General features: G+C 40.3%; 1 protein-coding gene across 1 annotated transcript; it reads right to left on the reverse strand.

The window, feature by feature from the left end:
• Positions 1-168: 168 nt before the first annotated feature.
• Positions 169-18,271, reverse strand: GPHRB (golgi pH regulator B). Its single transcript, XM_089512221.1, has 14 exons — positions 18,160-18,271; positions 15,968-16,027; positions 15,428-15,531; positions 13,679-13,785; positions 13,448-13,549; positions 11,694-11,814; positions 10,274-10,354; positions 9,511-9,620; positions 7,022-7,110; positions 6,244-6,336; positions 5,643-5,738; positions 3,878-3,967; positions 1,068-1,133; positions 169-723 (listed from the first exon to the last, which is right to left on the reverse strand). The coding sequence occupies exons 1-14, from the start codon at positions 18,199-18,201 to the stop codon at positions 517-519; spliced, it is 1,368 nt and encodes a 455-aa protein (XP_089368347.1). The 5' UTR covers positions 18,202-18,271; the 3' UTR covers positions 169-516.
• Positions 18,272-25,423: the final 7,152 nt, after the last annotated feature.

Consider the following 25,423-nt stretch of genomic DNA (forward strand, 5'->3'; position numbering starts at 1 on the left):
ATTCCATCAGTAGTGAGCCAGCTTACTATGGAATCCACAAGGAAGAAATATAATATATACTACACAGAACTTCCTAGTGACATTCTACAAGATCTGTTCTACTTGAAAATACTTCATCCCCTCTTTAAACTGTAAATTTACTATAAAAAGTCTACGATTGGCAAATACTGTGAATTGTTACAAAATTTGATTTATTTAGGCATTTGATTCCAGAATCACCACTTTCCAGATTAAGACAATATTGCCAGTTTCATTATCCAAACACTATAGAAAAGTTTCTCCTGTTCCTGCTGAAAGCATTCCTTTTGTTTCCTCTCACAGTTTCTCTCCACAAGGACATGCTTGTTTTCCAAGAGCTGCATCTTGCGAGCTGTGTCTTGTCTCTTTTTGCCCACAACAAATCATTTGATCTTAACCAAAGGAGCTGATTATCCATCATGGGAACAGCCACTACAAGATGGCAATATGCCAAACACATCATTTTCGTCCACCATGCAATGAAGGACTAAGAGAGGCTCAGGGTGCCATATGTTTTTCAGGAGCTTGCTTATGCGCCAGGTATAGGAAGAGGATACTGGAGAGAGCACTGACAAGGAATATAACATCAAACCAGCGGTGGTAGAAATTAAATTGTAATTCCCCTAGAACTTCAGTAATGATGGTGCGATACTCTAGGGGCATGCTCATTCGAATCAGTAGTACTGAAGACACAAAATACATCCCCTGTAGAGAGGAGAAAGCAAATATCAGGCATTCCATTTTCCCTACTAATTACTTAGATCAGAGAGGACAAGTAATACAGTCGGCCCTCCACATTTGTGGGTTTGACATTTGGGGTTTTGGTTATTTGCGAATGTTAAACCCTGAAGCCTTTCCAGGGTGGGAGGGGCCAAATAAGGGGAGCACTCTGTTCCCCAAGCCCTCCCACCCTGAAAAAGGCTACTGCGGGGGGGGGGGGTATTAATCATTTTTCCACATTTGTGGGGGTCTTGTTCCCCTAACCCTTGCGAATGGGGGGGGGGGGGGTGTGACTGTAGTTTTTTACCAAAGTTTATTGAAATACTCACCATGATCTGTGCCAGCAACAAAACAATAACATTGGAAGATTTGCTGCTTGAGATAGCATAGAAAAACTGTGGGGAAAACACAGAAAATCAGCTCACAAACAGACATAATTACAAACCTACAGAGGAAACAACATATTATCAGAGACATTTTAATAATAATATTTCTAGAACTAGACTAGAAAATCACTTTAATATTAATCACAAAAGTCCAATTCCTCATACCTTACATGTAGGATTGCCATAACCCGCCGGGGGGCGGGACTTTCCCGAGTTTGGACCGGTCTGCATGGTCCTGCCCCGGTTTTGCGTTTGTCCTGGGTTTGCCCCCGCCCCGGGCTTTGTTAGGGCGCCGCTGTGGCGGCGCCTTTGGATGCTTTTGTGGCTGTGGCCGCCGCCGCCACCACCAATGTGGCAGTTCTGTGGCCTGCTGCAGCCGCTCATCTGGCCATCACTGCCACCGCCACTAACGTGGCCATTGCCGCAAGCCCGCACAGTTCTGCGTGGGCACGCGCAGGGCTCAGTAGGAGCCTGGAGCTCCTCTGGTTGGCTGGCAGGCTGGGCTGGCCAATAGCAGAACAGCCCATCCCCTGCTTGGAGTCTGTGACTGCTGGCAGGGGGCGGGGCTGTTCCAGCTCTCTGTCCCCATTGGCCACCCAGCTTAAAGAGGAGGAGCTCTTCTCTGTTTAATCCACGTAGCCACGTGGGCCGGAGAGGGACTAGTGAGGCGGCGGGCAGCGGCGGGCAGCAGCAGCTGTAGCCACAGCCGCAGCTGCAGCAGCAGAAGTGGCAGCTGTGTGAGTCAATTTGCAAAGGTGTTTTGAAATGGAGGGGGGTGGTTTGGCCAGAAAGGGAAGTACATTTCTGCCATCTGTCTAGGAATAATTCCAAAATGTCCTCCATTTTGAGCATGCCTAAGAAACATGCATTTATATTAACATTTTTTAAAAAGCATCAAATTTTTTCGCGTGTCCTCCATTTAAAAAAAATGAGTCCTACATTTGAAAATGTTGTCCTACATTTGTCCCAGTTTGGAGGTCCTGACTTATGGCAACCCTAGTTACATGACGGTAGAATGGTAGTGTGTTTATCACCAACTTATTTAGAACAGCCAATTTAATAAAGTTAATGTTAAATCCATTTTTAATTCCCCAATATAGTAGACCCATTGAATCAGTAAAGGGACTTAACCCCTAATCTGTCAAATAATTAGGATGACTTGACAAGACTATCTTTTATCCTCTGATGATATTACATAACATCCTCCACGTCCATCTGGGATCACAAACAAGACATTACATTTTTCTGCAGGTTGATACATAAGATATTTTGCTCTATATGCAAGCTGCCCTGATTGTGCCCAGGTATTCTTTGAAACAGGCAAACTCGGATACAGCTGGAAACAATTCAAGGAACTGCAGTGGCTGGGGAAAATGCTGTCATCAGAAAGGGAACAGCTGTACATGATTCCCCCATTTCCAATGTGAATGCATAAGGCAAAGACGATGATCACTACAAGTTGTATGACTCAACTATAAATAGTCTTAACAATCAGCATACAATTAAATTTGCTGCTGACGTGGACAGGCATCTTTTGTAGGTTTCAGTTTCTTTCTACTTTGTGGTAAACACTCAAATGTTTTTAGGTGTGCAAGAGAAATAGCGCTCCAGAGTTGCCTCACTTGCCATATTTTTCCAGTGGTCTTGTCTGATTTTGGAAGCTATGTAGCATTTGGCTGGTTAATACTTGGAAGAGAGACTGGCAGGGAATACCAGGTGCTGTAGGCTATATTCAGAGGAAGACAATGACAAAGGTCCTCTGCATGAATCTTTCCCAGAAAACATATGATAGGGCTGCTGTAAGTCAGAGCTGACTTGAAGGAACATAACAAGCATACATCTAAGGAAGTAGACCAAGTCTACAAAAGCTTAAGCTACAACTTCTTTCACATAGCCTCAAAGATGTTACAAATCCCTTTGTATAACAACTAATAATCTTCATATTACAAAGACATGTTTAATGCAAAGTCTTCTATACTGCCAAAAGCAAAAGGTATCAGAAGCCAACATTTTAATTAAATTTCAAGAAACTGTTGAAACAGATATTCTGCTCCACAGTGCCATGTTTTTTCTAACTGTACTATAATGTTCTACTGCACAACTCAGCTCCTCAAAGTATAATGGTTGTTGTTATGTGCCTTCAAGCAGTTTCTGACTTATGGTGTCCCTATTGCTAATGTAGGGTTTTCTTGGCAAGATTTGTTCAGAGGGGTTTGATTTTGCCTCCCTCTAAAGCTGAGAGAGTGACTTGCCTAAGGTCATCCAGTGGCTTTCCTTGGCCAAACGGAGATTTGAATCTTGGTTTCTGAGTTGCAGTCCAATACTGAAACTGACCCTCTATAAGTATAATGATGTTGCTGTTGTTGTGTGTGCTTCAAGTCGTTTCTGATTTATGGCAACCCTAAAATGAACCTATCATGGGGTTTTCTTGACAAGATTTGTTCAGAAAGGGCTTTGCCTCCCTATCACAGAGCTTTCTGGGGTTGAAAATGTGTGACTCAACAAAGGTCACACAGTGGGTTTCCATGGCTGAGTGGGGAATTGAACACTGATCTCTAGAATAATAGTCCACACTGGTTCTCAACAATAGTGGGCTATAAATAACCCAGAACTGCACATTACATTCTTCTTTCTTTTTTTCTCCATTTTTGTACTATACAGTCCTGTCTTAAACTCTTACAGGAATTAATTCTCCCATTCACAAACTCCTCTGTTCAACCAACTGTCTAACAACCTCCTGTCTAACAACTTACCTTTGTAAGTGTTATCAATAAGCCTCTAATAGAAGTGACAATAATTATTCCAACAAGAATAAAGGAAATATGCTGGGACCAGAATTTTACCTGCAGTGACAGAGAGAGGGGAAGTGGTTAAAACCTCAGAGAGGTTCACAAGTGCATTATTTGAGCATTAATATCTAGGCTGTCTAGATATACATTTTTTGACTTAAGAATAGAAATAACTAATCTAGGCCTAGTCATCCTTTTGTAATGAGGACTGGAACTACTGCCATTGTCTGGTCTAGAGACAGACTGAGACTGAGGTTTCAAATAAGTGACATTCAAGTGAAAAACCTATTTTAAATTTCAATTTTCTAAAAATTCAGAATGCATCATGCTGGGAGGTGAACTACTTTAATTAAGGCTCCTGACTGAATTTATATGGTGTAAACTTGCAAAAAATATGACTGTTGGGCAAAGATTAACATTAATAATATTAACATTAATATTAATTATGAGCACCTGAAAGTAATTTTAACTCTCCATCAACAGATGGATAAAACACACAAACCAACACTGAAAGAGTGTAATGCTATGAAAGAGTATAAGAGGCAAGTCTCCCATACCTCATGCTCCAGGTAATATTCAGTGTGAAGCGTGAAATGCCATGGAACACTCAATTTTATTTTAGTGAAAAATGAGCACATACATGCGTAGCAAGTAAGCTATGAGGTCATTTTCTATGTCTATTCAAACAACTGACAAGTGAAAACCAAGCCAGTAGAATGCTAGAACTACACCACATACTAGTCAGAAACAACAGGTGTTTTAATCTATTTTCATAAAAGGCAAATTACTTTCTATATCATAATCAAATATTACATGTTTACACATTTACAAACCCTAAATGTTAAAATATTTTTGAGTTAAAAATGTCCTTGTGATCAGGAAAGAAATTAGTAGCAGTAGTGGTGGTGGTGGTATATCAGGGGCTAGCTGATTTGCTAACCTGGACTTTTGAGTTTATGTTGATACTAACTATGATTATTTTGGTACTAACTGTAAAACTACATATGCAATCCAAATTTTGAAATCAGTGTAAAATCCAGTAAGATTTTTGTACCTTACCCTCTTCACATAATTTTGCCCCCTCCAACAGAGCCGCTACTGAGGTTTTAAATACGGTTTTGTCATGTGACACTTTGGAAAACAAATCCAAAATCTCCTCCTTGTACTGTTTGTCAGATCATAGCCATGGTTAGCAATCAAATCAAAGGAATCTATAATCAATGCTTTATCAGCAAAGATTTTAAATCCTCATCCAGGCACCTTTAAAAAGCCAAGGGTAGGGAAGAGATGCACGGCTAACATGTACCATCTACAACTATCATAAATGGGCTGGACTAAAGTAGAAAAAAATCCAATACTGCATAAACATGAATGTAACTGTAAAAAAAAAGTAATACTGTCACAGATTCTAAGGTGTAACTTAAAATCAGTATTGGTAAAACATAAAATCTGAAGCAATCTGGAATTTTTAATACACTTCAGGTTGTGATCAGAGTTTTCAAGTAGTGTCTTGCTGGAAGTATACAGAAATATTATTGAAATATTATCCTAATATATTAATCAGTTTTAAAATGCAGCAGCTCCTGTAAGTGAACCTTCTGCTCATATTTTTACAAGATTAAGTAAACTTTTAATAGTCTATATTACACATTATCCAGCTCTGAACAGAGTAGAATGCAGTAAGTATAAAGGAACATTATTGAAAGAAACTGAAATGTTAAGTACTTACATCAAACTGGATTCCCAAATAATTCACAGTAATCTCTATCCCTCTTGTAACTGGATCAGTCTTCCCAACTCTGTCAAATACAATATTTATTGTTGCCTGAAGAAGGGAAAAGGAAAAGAGAGAACATGCTACTTAACACATTCACACTAGTTCTTCGGATTAGTAAGAGATGAGCACCACACCCTACAGTTGGACACAACTTGACAATCTTGTCAAAGGGGAAACCTTAACCTTTTTAGAACCATAATAGAGCACATGCATGCCTTTTTCATAGTATGCAGCCAGTTAGGCTACACAAACACACAACAATGTCCAATGAAGTTATGTAATTATAAAACAAAAAATATGGACTATTGCCTGAAAAAACAATTTTATTTAAAAAAAACTAATGAGCCATCCAGTTCTTTTTTTTAATTTAAAAGGTTACACACCTCTAAATAGCCATGGGGAAATGCATATCAAACTGCACCACAGTTACATGTGATATATGGGATATAATGAAGAAGAAAGCCAAGGATGTGCTAAGAATCTTTTAAAATACATTTTTGTTATACGAGGAAAAACATAAATCTCTCATACTTTATCTCACAATATTACATACCATAAAAATTTTCCAAACACAGTAGATGGAGAAAAAATATCCCAGAAAGTTGAAGTATTTCCCTTGGAATGTCTTCGAATATTCTATTCTCTCCTGCAAAGAACATTTTTTTTTTCAGTTTCATGAATCATTCCTTTTAAGGTGGAATGTCTTATCTCATGGATTTCTCATCAATAAAACAATCAACATGCCACACTGACCATGTGACACACAGAGTGTGTACTTGCTGGACCCTTAACAACTGTCAGATCAAGATTTGCCAAGGACATATAAATTCAAATTACACAGACCAGGCATCTGGGAGTGCCTTTAAATCAAAAGACCATGCTTCCCCCCCCCCCCTCTTTTAACAATTCCGATCTATGACTACATTAAATTCATAGCTCCCAAAAGTACCTTTTCAGGCTATAATGCCAAGAATCTTCCAACCAGCATGACTAGAGCCCATGGTACCTATGGGATTGTGGGAACTGTACTCTAAAAATGATTTCTCCATGCTCTGACTATATATTACATATGTATTCACTAGTTGATGAAGGCCTTCCTTAAAAAGATTACAACCTATCCAGGCAGTAACTCCCAATGGAATACACATTTCTTATTTATCTGACCCATGAGAAGGCTTGAACTGGGTAAAGGTCTTGATCATTAACATATTTTTTAACATTTAACACATCCACCCACTGGATGTTTCCTAAATTTTCTCTGATATTTTCTCCCACCCTGCAGTTCCTTTTACCCACCCATCAGGAATGAGAACCATCCCCTTAGCCTGCACCTTGGTAGCATGCAGGTCAGCCGTTTCCAGGAAAAGCTGCCGACTGAGCTCCTCCAGAGCATCCACCTCCTGCTGGATAAGCGACAGGTCTGGCAAACCAATATTGTCAAGGGCAAAATCACATTTAATATCATCTAGAAAAAAAATAGCTTCCAGTTCCAATTTCTTTTCACTCCTTCAATCAGATTCATAACAAAGCTTTCAAAACTACGAGCAAAAGAGGCATAGAGTATACAAAATCCCAGCCACTTGCTTAAAGCACAACATAGTTTACTTATATTGTTCTGCAAATTCCGCCAAATCAGCAAACTGTGTAATTTTACCCAATGCAATAGACAGAACTTTTCAGTGGCAGCCAGCCTTTGTTTTCTCATAAAAGGAAACTGGCTACTGGTTCTCTTCCCCAATATACATTGCTAATGGCAATTTGATATCTGAGTACCTACCTATCAGAGATTTATGTAGGGCCAAAACAGACAGCCCTGAAGGGGTGACTTGATGCCACTCCTTTGATTGCCGGATCAGGGCTGCAGCAACCACATACCGCAGCCGTGATCCAGCTTTTTGCTGGCCCAAAAAGAAGTGGCAGAAAGCTGCTCCTTTTTGAGTCAGGAAAAGCCATATTTTCAACTGCTGCCACAGCTTTGCAGCACTCCTGCGGCGTGTGGCGTATAAACATGTCATCAGAGCACCACAAAGCTGCCCACCATGTGGTTGGTCAGGTGGCTTCACAGCAGCTTCCTGCCATCTTGGAGACATACATCATCTAAACAGCATACGCCCAAGCCACCAGGAAGCCGCCGGAAAGGGGCCATCTGTTTTGCTCCTTAATTTGTAATCCCATTTTGGGATCAGGTTTAACTATAGAGCACATGGTTACAACATCACTCCAAATTTTGGAACTTTACTGGTTCCTCTGACCCTCTTTCTTTTCATAGCCAGATGAGGAGTTCTGGAGAACCTGGAACCTTGCACACTTCTGTGGCATTTTAGTTGGTCCTAATAAAACCACTTCCTGATTGTGGATTTTGTTTTTATTCATGTAGCACATACTGATTAGAAATTGTGTACCACTGCCATCTGCAGGATTGATATGGATGGAGCAGAAACTCATTCATTAAATACTGTAATACTAAAACTGCATGTCTTTCTCTATAACATCTAGGACAACTTTTCTGTTTTCTTAAGAGCATGGCACTATGCCTTTACTAACCTCAAAGCACTGGTTGCTTCTGGCAGAGGCAGCATTAAAGTGCACAAGGTTGTGAGGTTAAGAAATGATTCATTTTTCTGAGGTTACAGGAGGAATATGGAATAAATATGGTAGTAGCTCTACATTTAAAATTATGCAAAGTTTCAGCCTTACTTATCTGCTACGTATAAGACCTCACACCTGAACAGTGCTAAAATTTCAAGTACAAGCAAGAAGTTAAGAACTAACCACAATGTAAAGCACTTTAATAGCAATCACTGTCTGCCAGTTTGCCACATTTCTTTCTCACCTTAGTACATAAATCAATATTGGCATAGTAACTTTGTATAAAAGGGAGGATAGGACATAGAGCTAAATCCATGCCTAATGCCATGTTTCTCATTTGCATATACAGTATATTTTTCATTTATCATAATTGCTCACTTATGTAAAGAATAAATGCCTCATTGAATTAGATCTTTTATTTTTTACTCATTGGCTTTTTGTTATCAACTTCAACTTTGAAGGACAGTCATCTTTTCCAAAAAGTCATGTCATCTCATGATGGAATGTATCGCATGGACAAAAAACCCAACTGAACCCCAACGGCATGCAGATAGTGAGATGCAGCCAGGAATTATCGCACATAATTTGCTGCTGATTTCGCTGGGCGAGTGCAGCCCAGCTGCATCCCAGGTCCCAGGAACACTCCGCTTTTCAAAGCTGGAACTTTCTGACTTTGAAAAGTGGCCTCTGAAGCCACCTGGGATCCGGAATGCAGTCAGGCTGCACTCGCCTGGGTGAATCGGAGGCAAATTACATGTGATAATTCCTGCCTGCATCCTGCAACCAGGCTGCATTCCACTGGGGTGCAGTTTTTTGTCCATGTGATAAGCTCCAATATGTCCAAAGTATAATAGCTTCAGTTTATTCATCTTGGCATCAAGTGGAGCAGGTTCAGGCCTAATTTGCTCTAGAGCCCGTATCTGTTGCTTCATCAGTCCATGGTATCCATAGAACTCTCCTCCAGCATTTCAAATCCATTGATTTTATGCTTCTCAGCCTTCTTTATGGTCGTGGTTTCATGCCCATATATAGAAACAGAATTAGGCTACCATTACACTCTGCATGATGTATGACACTAAAGAGCAGCAGGAAAGGAGTTCTACATTGGCTGTTCACTACATGTTAATAAATGAGTCCTCATATTGTTTCTTTTCATTTTACTTTTACTCTGCTGCTGCCTGTCAACCCACTCATGACTTTCTCATTTCTCAAACCAAAACATAAAGGATACTTTCGCTGCCTGATGCAGATGTTGTAACACTTTTTATCATCCCCCAGAAACCACTAGGCTTGTTGTGTACTTCCCCTCTCTGGAACATGTTTCTGTGAACCATTGCTATCCTGATTGGAAGGAAAAGTCAAGTGCTAAAATAACAAGAGATACAAAGTAGAACCAAAATAAAATAAGGCACACATGTACTACAGATCGAATCCAGACTTAGGGCCGAAACAGAAGGCCATGAAGGGGTGGCCACCCATGCCGAAGACGTATTGAGACCGCAGAAAACACACACCGTAGACCCAATCCGGCCTAAACCTGGCCCAAATAGGAGGGGGAAAGATCAACGATTTTATTCTTGTGTGTATGTCCCTTCAATTTTTTTGAAATGTCATTCACCTTATGGAGATCCCATGAATTTCATAGGTTTTTCTTAGGTAAGGAATACTCAGAGGTGCTTTTGCCAGTTCCTCCCTCTGAAATACAGGACCTGGTATTTATCGGCAGTCTCTCATGCAAGTACTAAGCAGGGCTGACCCTGCTTAGCTTCCAAGATCAGACAGGCTCTGGTGCCTTCAAGGCAGGGGTTCCCAGCCTTTTTGACTCACTGAGCCCTTTTTTAGAATCAGTTTCTATGGTGGAGCCCCTAAGAGGCCTACCCTATGTCTTACTATGTCTTACTCTATGTCTGATAGTCTACAATAGGAATAATTTGTCTACTGGCAAGTCACTGCCCTAATAGAATTTTTTTAAAGTTCCAATATGTTTGCCTCACCTTTTTTTCTTGCTGATGATCATGTCCATGGTTTGGAGAAGCCGGCGTTCCAAAGCTAGAATATCTGCATCTGTCACATTCCTACAAGAGACAGGAATACAGAACTAATGATATAGCTCTCTGACTTTCTAGTACAGGAATGGCCAATTCAGCCTGGTCAATGGGCACTCCTGTACTAATTGGCCAGAAACTGGAGCATGTCCAAAGGATAGCAACTAAAATGGTGAAGGGTCTGGAAGCCATGCCCTACGAGGAACGACTTAGGGAGCTGGGGATGTTTAGCCTGGAAAAGAGAAGGTTAAGAGGTGATATGATAGCCCTGTTTAAATATTTGAAGGGATGTCATATTGAGGAGGGAGCAAGCTTGTTTTCTGCTGTTCCAGAGACTAGGACCCGGAGCAATGGATGCAAGCTACAGCAAAAGAGATTCCACCTCAACATCAGGAAGAACTGCCTGACAGTAAGGGCTGTTCGACAGTGGAACACACTCCCTCGGAGTGTAGTGGAATTTCCCTCCTTGGAGGTCTTTAAACAGAGGCTGGATGGCCATCTGTCAGGGATGCTTTGATTTGGATTTCCTGCATGGCAGGGGGTTGGACTGGATGGCCCTTGCGGTCTCTTCCAACTCTATTATGCTATGATTCTATGATTCTAATTCAGTCTCGCCAATGGTCTTGTATTAGAAAGTACTAGAAATACTTCTTTTTTTGCATATGTCCTCTGATCCTTGTTCCCCACTTCCCTTGGGATATGAAAAAAGCATATATATATATATATATATAAAAAAAATAGGAATGGGATTCCAGTGCCTGTGGGCCAAGTAGCCACCAAAGCCCCCATTTACAGCCCCCGTTTCCCAGTTCCTTCCCCTAAATCTCTATCTCAATTATCCATTATTTTTAGCTGTCATGGCGTTTTAAAACAGCTGAAGCAGCACTTCCCTTGCTCAGAGGAGGAAGACCATGACACCCATGCATCCTACTCCCCTTTAAGCAAGGAGCTTTCCATCTCTTTTGAAATGTCTTGCTTCTTTCCAAGAATGATGGGAACAACCAACAATTTGTCCAGGGCTCAGTTTCCACAATCCTGGAACCAAGGCATTTCATAAGATAGCTGGCCATGCATGCAGCTTCACCTTCCCCTCTAGCCATTATTTCAGTGGCTAGAAAGGGCTAGAAAATAGGTACAGCCTGCCAACAGTCAGAACATGCACAAAGGTCCTCCAACTGGCCCAACCCATGAAACACAGAGATGCTGGATTGGATCAGAACAACCAGTGTATCAAACTATAATCAGTATGACTGATACAAAGAGAGGCAGGAGATGACAGTTTAAGAGCTCTGAAAAGGTATCTGAACATGGAGGAAAAGAAGAAAGAAGGGAAAAAGTATAGTCAAATATATCAAGACATTCTATTCACCTTAGAAAATAAGACATATAAGTATATGGACAATTGACTGCACCAAATCCAGACAGCAGGGCCATAAGGGTCACCCCAATCACTCCTACCCGACTTATGAGCTGTTCTATAGACAGAATTCCTGAGAAAAAAGAAGAGGAAAAGCATCATTTCATCATTACATCCTTTAAAATATAGAAAGGCAGAATTGCACTCACTACTATAGCCTCATCTATACACATCAGTTTGCTTCTGAATTCTCAACAGAAGTTCACTTATTTGATATTAGGAGGATTTTTTCCAGAAAAAAAATGAATAATCCTCTCCATGAACAGCATCTTAGAAGCACTTGCAGTAGCAGAACAGGGCTGAGAAACCAATAGGGCTCCTAACTCCCTAAATTACAAGTCTGGCCACTAGTAAAGTGTTACAGGAATATCAGCTCCTGAAGGGTTCCATGTTCCCCACTCTGGGAGTATATAAATAGTCAGTTTGTAAAGAACCTAGTAGGAGCTCAGGATTTCTTTGAAAGTTTTACTAAAGTCACTCAAGTTGCCAAAGAATTCATCACTGAGATGAGAAAGGCACAGGGGGCTTAGCTGAATGAAGACATGAACCTCTCTTGGTACAGAGTGCCACACTCTCACATACAAGAACAAAAGGAAGGAAGATTGGCCACCTGGCTGCGCAGTTGCTGTTCCCAAATATGCAATGGGAGCAGCAACTGAGTGGCTGTCTTTCTACCAAGTGCTGTACCTGCCACCAAGAGAAGTTTACAGCTTCGTGTAACTGCGCCCCCATACTTCTATTGGCCAAGAAGCAAGAACTGAAGGCAGTGCAGGTGAGCCACGTGCAGCCAAAGCAGACTCTATTAGTTGGTTGGCTATCGTGCAAAGCAAGGGGCATGGTGGCAGCAAGGGAACAACTCCTCATTCTCTTAATCCCAGAACAGGCAAGGATGGAGGGGCATGAAAGAAGGAAGGAAGGGCCAAGAAGTGGCATTGCTTCCTTCCCTCACCACCTTGCATGAAGAAAAGTTGAGAAAGTACCCAGGCAATGGGTATGTGAAACCATGGGTACTGGTCCCATGGAAATGGGAGTCATACTGTACTTGTGTTAAAACTATATTGCTAATTAAGGGGCTCTCCAGACCACCTCAAAGGGGTGGGCTGGAGGCACCCAGTTTTCCTCTGGAGGGATGCCTCAACAGTCAAACCAAAAAGAACCTAGAAAAACCGGGTTCTTCTTGCCGCGTGGGGACGCTGTCATCAGTGTGCCATTGGCGCACTGTGACGCATCCATGACACAGGCATGGCACCGCAATTGCGTCATGCATGCACGCCTTATATGGACATCACCGCGTAAAGATGGTGCCATCCATACATTCTAGGGTTCCGGAGCATGCAGATGTTGCACACTCCAGAACCCTAGAATAGGCTGCAGGCCGCCGCAAACCAATGGTCTGTACCGGGCCTAAGATTCAGGAAGGATACGAAGTGTGATCTAGTTGTTGTATTTCCTAAGGCTGAATTGCTATGCACACTTATGATAGTAAGCCACACTGACTTTAGTAGAATTTGTGTCTTAGTAAATATACTAAAGACAGGATTGTGTTGTGCAAGTGTAGAGAAACCACCCATTATTTTTGACAATCTGATGAAACATTAAAATATGACAGTCCTTTTTACCCATACAAACCAGAAATACACAATGTGGCATGGAATGTACACTGAATAACTGAACAGTTAGTAATTTAAATATTATAGAAAACTCACCATGTTTTGGACTGAGGATAGGAAATGGATCTCCCAGTTTCCAGAAGAAATACATAAATATTAACCAGACAACACAGGCAAAAAGCAGCCTGTGTCTGTGCACTAAAAATAAAAAAAACATAAAAATTATTAAGATTATCATTTACTTTACTCAGCGTGAGAGCTGCTATTTTCGGTGATGATTTAAAGTACTGGTACCAGTACAGATCTTCAAACAATATGCATACTTACACAATCGGATGTTGCTCACAACAAAGTAGCCAATGTAAAAGGGAACCATGAACACCAGAACAAGCAAAATCACACAGAGGTTCAATTTCCAGTGAAAATACCGTGAGCTGAAAATAACAGAAGGATTATTCAATATCAGAGTATTTTTCTTAATCCATCCCCATTCTCCTTTCTCAAACAGATAGGTAATATCTGCAGAAGATCAAGGGCTCGCAATTCCAATTACAGCTTGATGATAATAATTATGTGGATCCATTTCAACTGGGATTCAATTGGGAAGATGCCTTGGTCAGATATTGGGATTCAACCCATTCTGGAATGGATCACACTGCCTCTAAAAGTTCAGTTTCATAGTGTGGGAGTAATTTTAGATCCTACTCTGTCCATTAATCTCCAGGTCATCCCTAATTACCAAGCCAAATGTAAATTTCAGAAATGAGACTCCACAAAAAGAATAAAGTCTGTATTCCTTTGCTAATTGCTCTGTCAGATGTCATGAATGTCCGGTCAGTAGCATCACTAAGGTAGTGGAAAGGAAAGGAGTCCAAGGCTGCCACTACTGCTGCTGCCACCAATGCATTCTTTCTCTGCCCCAGCCAGCAGCCCTGCAAGACCCAGAAGGGACTGTAAGGCAGCAATAGCACCCCACCTGAACCAACAACTGAAGCCGATGGATGGCACAGGTACTATGGTTGGCAGGGATGGTGGTCTTGGGACAGCCACTGCCCCACTTGGTGTTCACATCCCTCTGAGGTATTACCCAGTGTGGTCCACAGCCATTTGTGACATCCCTGCATCCAATTATTTAGAAGATTGCTTTGATATGATATTTTTCACACATATTTTTAAAAATCAGAAATGTAGCTATCATATATTACAGATACAGTGGTCCCTTCCCTTACGCGGGGGATCTGTTCCAGAACCACCACCCCCATGTAAGGGAAAATCCACATATGCTCGAGCCCCATTAAAACTAATGGGGCTTGTGCCCACGGCGGCGTGCACCCCATTAATCTTTCCGGCGCACAGTACCGCTTCTTCCACGACAGCGTTCAGCATATGCTGAAAACCGCAAATATCGCACCCACGTATGATGTGGGTGCACTGTATTAATACATTTTTGCTGGCACTCTAAGATGGTTTCTAAAATAATATTTTGGGTTTAGCTCTTTGGAGATAAATAATGTGTAAAACTGGTGCCTCTTTCATCAATAAGAAACAGAAATAAGGTATTCATCAATAGGCAAAGGCAATTTATAGAATTGCTATGTGATGCAGGAGAAATCGGCGATGGTATTGAAATGGCACCATATAAATGGAGTTGAACATATTTAGGGACCAATAAATATTTTATATCATCTGGGTACTTATTGCCTAAATATAGCTAGCACAGAAAAATCTTGAACCCTAAGCAATTTTAAATTAACCAACAATAGCCATTCAAGATGGCAGAGTCTTAGAACATCATCGTATTTACTACAGTTTCTTTGACATCTTATTTACTGTTAGGAATGTTGCCAAGTATTTAGCAGCAAACATTGCTGAAGAAACACTTCATAAAAACAGCCTAACAACCATTTTACCGACATCCTTGCTCCAATTCCCTGCTGCCTGTAAATAATAAATACTATACACGCTTTATAGCTAAACATAATGGGACTTTTAAAAGTGGTAGAACTATGGCCAAACAAACAAATCCACCAACTGCACAAAAGTACAAAATCTACTAATGGTAGCAGATAGACCTACCTGCTACTTAAGACCCCAAGAATCTCAAAAATAATAAGTTCAAACATGGTGCAGGAAAAAGCAAAGGTGACTGAAAAGACAACCTGTACAACGTACTGCCGGACCTGTAATGAAGAAAATAAAACAGAAACAAAATTCATCTCCATAACGTATTCAAAATCTATATCCAAGAAAAAAATCTGCATTCTCAGTTTATCTGGAACTATTTGGCTTCTTACAGCTCTTTTCTCTGATATTTCATTACATTTTGTACTTTGTAATGCAGAAGTCCTTTCCTAAAATTGTTAAAAAATAAACTTGAAACATTTCTGTGGCAGTGATCAAGCAATACGCACAGTTAAAAAATCCTATCCACAGTACATCTACTTCTATGTATCTCACTCAAATAAATGAAGGTTATTCTCAAACAAATGTAGGTGTATAAATTAGCGGTCCTATAGGGTAAGTTATTTTATCACATTTTACGTATTTCACATTAATATCCTCTCTTTCAGATCACAGCAAAGTTATCATTAGCACATGCAGTGTGATCAACCCCACCTCATAGTCTTTGAAGAGTTGGCGCATGAAGAACAGCCATCCAAATCCAAAGAACAGAACCTGCAGAGAGACAGAATAAGAGAAGGTGATGTTCACAAAAAGCTGAAATCTCCAAAATCCTTAAAACATGCAAGAATACTGTTGCTATGAAAGTAAGATTACACTGAAATAAAAAAGCATGTTATTTGTACTAGACAGAGGCTTGCTTCTCCTTAACAATATGGATTCACGTCACTGATCACATCACATCCCTATTATATTTTCTCACAACGATTTAAAACCAGAATAGGAAATCACAATCCTCTTCACGCAAGCCTTCTTACTGCTTGAAACATAAAGCCATGTCGCTAGGAATGTTGACAGTGCAATCCTATTCGTTTTCTTCAGATACACACACACACACACACACACACACACACACACACACACATGCCACTTCTTAGTGGCTTCCATAAACATTTTAAAAATGTAATTGAAACAGCACAAGAGCATCATAGGTATACATAGAGCATTCCAAACAAAACTAAAAATGCAGCTTTATAAAAAGTTCTGCCTATTGAGAAAACTCAGATTGAGCTTTTAATAAAAAGACTGACTTAAAAATGGGTCTGTGCCAGATATAGTTTCTAAAGAGAATTCTAAATCTATGGGGCCACTACTGAAAAAGCCCCATGACTAGCACTAACTAATGTAGGCATATTGGTCCCATTTAAGCCTTTAAAGATCACAAGCAGCACTCCAAGCCCACAAACAACCAGTGGAACTAATACAGTGGGCCATTGGCATTCGCCGGGGTTTGGTTTCAGGACCCCGCATGGATATGAAAATTCATAATAGTAATAATAATAAATTTTATTTCTATTTCCCGCCTCTCCCTGCAGATCGAGGCAGGATTATAACAAACAATCATGGATGCTCAAGTCCCATTAAATACAGTGGGACTGTTAAGTAGCATCCCTTATATAAAATGGCAAAATCAAGGTTTGCTTTCTGGAATTTATATACAGTTGGCCCTCCACATTCGTGGCTTTGGCTTTTGTGGATTTGATTATTTGCAGGTTTGGTTAATATGTTCTCTCTGTCTAGAGATCATGTAGCACTTTTGAGACTCACTGAAAGAAAGGAGTTTATCACACGGGAGGAATTTCTCTTAATTTCGAATGAAAAGAAAGTGGGGCCAGAACGCATTCACGTGAATTCACTAGTTCAACGAATTTACGTGAATTCGAATTGCATTCAAACTGGCTTCCCATTGCCAGAAAATAGCTTGCCATTGCCCAAAATAGCATGTGATCACCTCTCACGCAATAACATGAAACCCCATGATTGTGTTTGGACTGACTTCCCATTGCCCGAAACTGTATGTGGTATCTATCATGCAATAACGTTAAACCCCATGATTGCGTCCGGATTGCCATTGATTTATACTTCCAATTTCCCTTGTCTGATAACATCCAAAGAAGTTGGCAACACAAGCTTTTGTAGACTTTGGTCTACTTCCTCAGATGCTTTTGGTGGAGTGGAAGTCAGAGGCAGACATATATATGCCATAGGAATGTGAGAATGACAACAGTCTCAAAGGTGCTACAAGATCTCCAAACAGGAGAAAAATTAGACGTTAGTAAGATGCCTGAACTTTGCTTCTGTCCTGAGTTAAGATGGGTTTCCTTGGCAAGTTTCTCCAGAGGTTAGCCATGGCCATCCTCTTGAGGCTGAGAGAGTGTGACTTCTTGCCCAAAGTCACCCAGTGGGGTTTAACATAGTGCTCCAAAATCTGCCATGGGTGCCACTTCCCATTATGCTTTTGACACAATCTGCCCTCAGTGCAAGTGATACCACTCTAAGCTCCATCCTATGGAATCCTGGGAATTGTAGTTTCACAAGGTCTTCAGTGCCACAACAAACTACAAACCCCAAGGTCCTGCAGGATGGAGCCATGGCATTATTTCTACAGGGCAGATCTTCTCTCACAGCTTCAGTGAGCGCCCTTAGCATAATAGCCTGGAGTGGTACAGCCCATTCATTTTCTCCTCCCCCCCGCAGCCTCCAGAAATGGTACGACCCTCTCAGCCGCCCAACGGCCGCCGGTTCGACCCAATCCGAGGGAGAGGGGGGACAGAATTGGGTCCCTCCACGTAACATGACGAGCGGGGGGAGGAGTGGGCGGGGCGACGGCGACGACGCCTCCTTACCTGAGAGACGACCATGATGCTGGAGTCGATCAGGAAGCTCATGATGGTGAAGAGAAGCCCCCCGCCGAGGGGCAATCCTCTCTCCTCCAAAAACCCCGCCCCTCTTCCTCCCGTCATTCAAGCGGCCTCCCCGCTGCCAATAGGCGGATGACGCGAAAGGGGGCGGGGCCAGAGAGGGACGCTCGGACGCTAGAGCTAGGAAAAGAAGAATGCCGCTCGTTCTAATTTTTTTTACCTTCTAGAAGCGGAACTTCCTGGTTGCTTCTTGAATAGGTCCCCCTCTCCCCCGTTCCCCGGGCGGAACTGAATGTTGGCCATGAGAGGGACAACAAAGGCTGCGCTACACTATTATCATTATTATTATTACTATTTTTATTGTAATATTCTTTTTTATTTATATTATTTTTATTTTATTTATTTATTATAATATTATTTATTTTATTATTATTATATTATTTTTATTTAATTTAGTTTATTATTAAAATATTATTATTTTATTTAGTTTATTATTGTAATATTCTTTTTTATTTTATTATTATGTTATTTTTATTTCATTATATTATATTATATTATATTATTATTTATTTATTTTATTATGATAATGTTATTTTATATTTATTTTATTATGATAATATTATTTAATTTAATTTATTTTATTATTAATTACTTTCATCCCACCTTTCTCCCCAGTATTTACTTGTATCCCCACATTTCTCCCAATATAAAGGACTTGGGGCAGATTTAAAAACGATAACAGTTGGAAAAACCATACAGAAGCATGAAAAATTGTAGAAAAATAATTTTTTAAAAAACAATAAAAGTTAAAACAACCATGCACTAAAATTTGTAATGTGTTAAAAACTCTAAACAAGCCTTAACTACTTTTAATATTCTTTTCTTTCTTGTTTTTACTGCTCTGGCTGTGGAATTCTGGGGTTTGTAGTTCAGAGAGGCCTAAGAGCTCTTTGGCTGAGAATTTTAAATGCCTTTCCCTAAACTGCAAATCCCAGGATTCCCCAAGAGGCAGCCATAGCATTAAAACAATGTGTAATAATAGTATTATAATGATGTAGTGTGGCATTGTCATGTTTCCATTGCACAGCAGCAGTGCTATGGTTCCACTTTAATAGCCACGACTACATTCTGTGGAATCCTGGGATTTGTATTTCCCCTCTGGAGAAAGATAATAATAATAATAATTTATTTTAAAATAATAATAATAATATTTTTAAATATTATTATTAATAATAATAATTTAAGTTATTAGTTTGCTGAGGCACCAGAGCTCTCTGGCAGAGAAGGCTCAATATCTCAGGACACTACAGTTCCCAGAATTCCATAGCACTGAGCCAGGACAGTTAAACTGGAGTTAAACCGGATTATCTCTTCAGTGTGGATGCAACTTAAGAGAAGGCAACTGTTACAAAGGGAAGGAGAGATGTAGATGAAATAGATGAGGAGAATGACAAGAGGATAGATGTCGATGTGGCTGAAATGGATGGGGGCTCTGACATGGAAGACCCCTTTGAATTTGGCTGCCAGGAATGAGAAAATAGAAGGAAGGAAGAAAGGTGAAGCTGTCATTCACATGAAAGTGGAACCAGGCTCCCTTCTTAACCCCGGAAGTGCAAAGGTTCAGGATGCATCCAGAGTGCCACTGAGCATGCGCAAGGGTCCCAATTCGAATCAAGTTGAATCTGCATGGTATGCACTGGTGTGGTAATACAATTTGCACTCACTCCGCTTTGCCTGAATCCACATCACGTGACTTGCCTTGGATTCGATTCCCCCTCGATTCGGAAGAGCAACGGAAGGGCAACCAGGTGTGATGATAAAACATTCATGTTATAATGTCAATTTGCATTGTTCGACCCGCAGTCACCCCTGATCTTAGCTCCAATAACCTCCGTGTGATAAATGCCTCAGAGACAACAGCAATGGCACCATAGCTAACGTATGTTAATAGTCTGCAGAGGAGGCACAGTAAACTCCTTTTGAATGTCTTACCACGAAAACCCTATAGTGAGGCAATCCAAAATGAAATGAGATAAGTGACAAAAGTTGAGACCCCCAGATCAGAAGGCACTCTATGAGCTACTAGAGAAGAGTAGAAGACAAGTAGCGCTGTGCCTAATGATGCAACTGGACTCCAGTCAGGCAGCTGTTGACTTGCTCGGAGGTGAAAGAAAAGTCCAAAGCTCCACAGCAAATAGGAGCATGGAATGGGAGAAACATAGATCAGGGGAAGCTAGACACTGTAAAAGGAGAAATGAAATGTATAAACATTGCGCTACTTGAAATAAGTGCACTAGAGTGAACAGGAGTGGAACATACTGAATGAGGTAACTGCACAGCTTTTAACCAGGCAATGAAAGTCTATGAAGAAATGAGGTGGGGTTAATAGCAAGGAGAGATGGAGCATTTTTAAACAGAGGCTGGATGGCCATCTGTCAAGAGTGGTTTGATTGTGTATTTGTGCATGACAGGAGGTTGTACTGTACGGCCCTTGTGGTCTCTTCCAACTCTAGGTTTCTCTGATTCTCTGTGGGTCGTGTTTAAAATGCCCCAACCCCCAGCATCAATCCAGCAGCAACCCATTTAAATTGGACTTGCTTTCTCTTTTCAGCTTAATTTCATTTCTATTTTTGTTCATTGAAAAATGGCATAGTTTTAATAATTATTCTGAGGAGTAATGACATTGGCACTATACTAGCTAGAACACTGGTGAAATATAGAGACCATCAGATATGCCAGCACAAGTAGGGTATCAGTTCCCCATAGAATTGGTGTGTACAAATTGCTCTTTTCCTTTATACAAAACATGAAAACATAATTGACTCAAAGGGGGAAATCCTACCCATAGTAACTGGGAGCTGAGGCAAGTGTGAAGCTTTTGAAATGTAAAGGTTAACTTTGTCTAAACACTTTCTCTTCCATTTTTGTAGGAATTAATATTCCCAGCAGCTGCAAAATCTTTTGTGGAATAGATTTTATCAGTTGCCAGCAGTAATTCACTGTTATTTTTATATCCAATCCAGATTATATTCTGTTTTTGGAGATGTCTTGGTAACCATTCTTGAAATGTTTGTTTCTCTAGCAATAAAAGTTCCCAGCTCTCTGTGGTGTAGAATAAATATATACATGCACTCCAATGGAAAACCACAGATTTACAGCACTCCGGGATGGAACAAGGTAACATGTTGCTAGATTATTTTCATCTGTAGTTCAGATGACCTGCACAGGATTTTAAACATGGTAAAAGATAAGTGTTGGAGAGTGAAGACATTAGGAAGAGAAGAGTAGGAGAGCCAATAAAAGCAGCTATACTTGGCAACTGTCCATGAAGAGTTGCAGAATGAGAGGAGACATATTTTGTATAAATGGAAGTGACATCCACTAGCGCTGGGATGAACAGTTGTTGTTCAATTAATTTATACATCACCTTTTCCCCAAAACTAGGACTCAAGATGGGAACTGTGGCCCTGCAACTTCATCAGCCCTGGTCAGCATAAACCCAAAGGAAGGATATTAGGAGTTTCTATCCAGCAATGTCCCACATGAGGGACTCAGGATTGTCCATACACAGAGAGGTCATCTGGCTGCTCTTGTCTTCTTTTCTAAGGCAGGCAGCCTTTCCAAACCTGAATATATGTCCTCCTCCCTAGCATCCTTCATGCTCTTGGTGGGATTTCTGTGTCTCCTAGGGAAACCAAGTTATTCCAGACTGCTTTTACATTTGCATTTTTGCAGCCACCCATATTAGTAAACTTCTCCCAAAGTCTAGGTCTGACATGTCACTTTACAGTCTGACCTCCAATTAATGGAGCAGGAACTTACAATCTTTTTTAGGCATTCAAAGATAATCAGAAGTGTAGGGGCTAGAGTATATCTTTACCCAGGGTGCCGCAGGGACAGATATGTTTGGTGATAGTCATGGAGCACTACTTGGAATTCTGCGCAAGGATCCTTGGCTACCTGTTCTTGCATGTCCAGGACTTCCCCTGACTCAATTCCAATTCCGAGCAGTTTTCAGATAGGCCATTTCACAGATTAGTCTGCCCCCTGGCCAATTCCCATCTCATTTTATCTAAATTTGTGCATTTTTTGCAGTTGCTACTGTCACAGCTTGTCAAGGTTTACCACCAGATGATATTCAGGAGGTGGCATGTCGCATTCCAGTGCATTCTGATCATACGTGCACATACATTTCATCAGTTTTCACAGATGAAAGCTGGGACATGTGGCCAAGCAACATCAGAGTGTCAAGATGACAAAAGTTATTAACGAGCAACAGCACACAAGCTAGGAGAGGCTGCAGCAGTTTGATTTTTCCTGAGCCTACAGGAAATGACAATGTTCTCCTCTCTGTCCCTGCTGAATTTAACTGAATGCAAACTATTTATGTACTTCAAACACAGTTTGCAGCAACTGAAGCAAACTGAGAAGGAAGGGGGAAAGTGGGAGGAGGAGACAGAAACTGGGACAATTTAAGAACATCTGAAAAAGTGAGATTCAGGCCTGCCTCTGTCAAATCGGGATAGTTGCAGAGTATAGTAAGGCAATCTATGAACCTACATAAGCCACTAAGATAAAAACTTAACCACTAAAATAGCATAAATAAATCCAAGTCCATTTCATCTTTCTGAGTTTTGAGGATCTAAGCAGTTTTGTGGCACGTCCATGAACATACCTTTTCAGAAATAAACACTGAGTTCACTAGTACTTATGCCAAAAGAAGTACTTTATGTTTAACATTACACCTTTAAAATTAAAATATATTAAATAATATTTTATTTTAAATAAATAATAATAATATGGTTGGTAGACAGGTTTGTTTGTATGACTTATTCAGCATATCATCCCCCTTTTGGCAATAGAACTCTAATAATCAACACCTTTCCCCTCTCCTTCATGATGCAGAGTTGCTGAAGGGACTAACATTTCCATTTATGTGCCTGTTTTTATCAAACAAAGAAGAGCTCACACTGGAATTATTCTCCACCAGGCCTCTGAAAGGCAGCTTTGTCTGTGAACAGCAAAAAATGCTGCTCTCCAGCATTAAAGATCATGGTTTCTTTTTAAGGGCAAAACTGCATGTTCAGGAAAATAGTGAACAATGGCAAACAGATCTTCTGCGGGCATTTAATGAAATCACTTCACTACCTCTGCAACTCACCTACTAAGTACAGAGAGCCAATGTGGGATGCTATGCCAGAATTTGACCTGGGTAGCCTAATGTTCAAAGCTCTACTTGGCCATCATCCTGCTGGATCTGGACCTATTTTTTTCTGTTTCAGTCCACTATCTGTAAAAGTTAGAACGCGCTGGGGAATGGTTTAAGTCCCATGCGATAAAGTTAATTGTCTTATGTAGAATCAGGTGGATATGCCCGCCGGAAGAGATCCATCTTAAGTGCATCTAAGGTGGTAATAAGACAGACCTCTTCTGGTAGACTATTCCACAATTTAGGGGCTGCGGCTGTAAATGCTCTATGGGAAGTTGTTATTAACCTGGTGTTATAGTGTTCCATTAAGTTCTTCCTGGATGTTCTGAGACTGTGGGGCGGGTTGTGTAGGGAGAGGGGTTCCCGCAAGCAACTTGGGCCCAAGCCATGTAGGGCTTCAAAGGTAATAACCAACACCTTGTACTGCGCCCGGAAGCTGATTGGCAGCCAGTAAAGAGATTTCAGCACTGGTGTTATGTGGTCAGACCTAGGTGTTGACAGTTCCCAATATGTAAAGATATATTAATTCAAGCAATCTTGATATTAGACAAATTTGCTCCAATTTCTTTAGAGTTCCATTTCATTTGTCCCAACAACACCCTTGTGAGGGATGAGCTGCAAAGGAATCTTCTATAGATCTACCCATTGATGCTAAAGAACTCTCAACTTGTGCTTTTTAAAAAACAAACTGGTTAACAGTATTATTATTTGCATGGGACTTAGTGAGTGTGTATATGATTACAGCCTCAAGTTCAGGGTTTTTTTTTTCTCATGATATTTTATCAGCCCCCACTATTAGAACTATTATCCATTCTGTTTTCTGGGGAAAAGAATCCTCATCTTCAGGAAACAAAAAGAAAGAAAGAAAGAAAGAAAGAAAGAAAGAAAGAAAGATACTGCCATACTTGTATTTGACAAGTGTCTGTTGAGAATAACCATCTTCAAGACTGAATCCGGTAAGATATAGAAGCAGAAAGTATGCACGATCTATCAGTTTTCGGCCACATATTAAGGACATTAGAATAAATTAACAATAGGTCTTTCTTGACTATTCTCATATATTTAAATACAACATGTACAACTTGAAAGCAAGAATGGGGAACCTATGAACCTCTACACATTGAACTGCAATATGCAATCATTCCTTATCATTGGCTGTCCTGCCTAAAACAGATGAGAATTGTAGTCAACATTTGGAAGACTACATATCTCCCCACCTTGTTTTAGGGGCTGATGTGTTTGCATCACAATTCTGCAGATGCTTTCTGCAATATTTTCTGTTATTTAACATAAATCAATAAATATAAATAAATAAATGAATAAAGAAGGCATACTGAATTGCTCATATGAACAACTATACATAATCTTGAGTTATTCTCTCTTAACCTCACCTACCTTGCAGGCTTGTTGTGAAGATGAAGCATGTGTGCCACGTTATGTTCATTGGAAGGAAGGCAAGATAAAAATGAAACCAGTACATATGTGCTGCAAACACCAGTAGCAATTATTCAGCTTCTGTTGCATGATATTTAATTTATTTGTGGTCTTGTCAGCCATGAGTTTAAATCTTTTGAAAACATCACAAAAGGAGTTGCAGACATTGACTGAAATCCTTTTGATGACTTGCACTAGTGTAACCAAAGGTTATGCCCACCTTAGCACACACATTCTTTTTTTACCTTGCAAAAGGAGGTATCTAGCAACTGTTCACAGCCCAGAGCAAAAGTGTCACACAAGGAGGCACTAGATACCTGTAAAACTCTGCCAGCATTCAATGGGATCTAGACCATGCACATTAAGAAATCTCTGTGTTTAAGAGTGGGTCTTTGTTCACTATCAGATACCTCTTTAAAAATCATCTCTATTTTCAAACGTACATTTACGACCAGCAAGCAAAACAAGAAGGTATCTGTACTTGTGGCATTAATTGTGTAGCTTTGTGGATTAAAGTTGCAGATAATTATTAATCCAATTTATATGATGACATTTGTCTTTGGATAAGGATAAATCTATATCTTGTCTATATAACAGCACATTTTC

This window comes from Sceloporus occidentalis, unplaced genomic scaffold (assembly GCF_023333645.1).
Source record: "Sceloporus occidentalis isolate IW3139 unplaced genomic scaffold, rSceOcc1.0.p SCAF_2, whole genome shotgun sequence".
Classification (NCBI taxonomy): domain Eukaryota; kingdom Metazoa; phylum Chordata; class Lepidosauria; order Squamata; family Phrynosomatidae; genus Sceloporus; species Sceloporus occidentalis.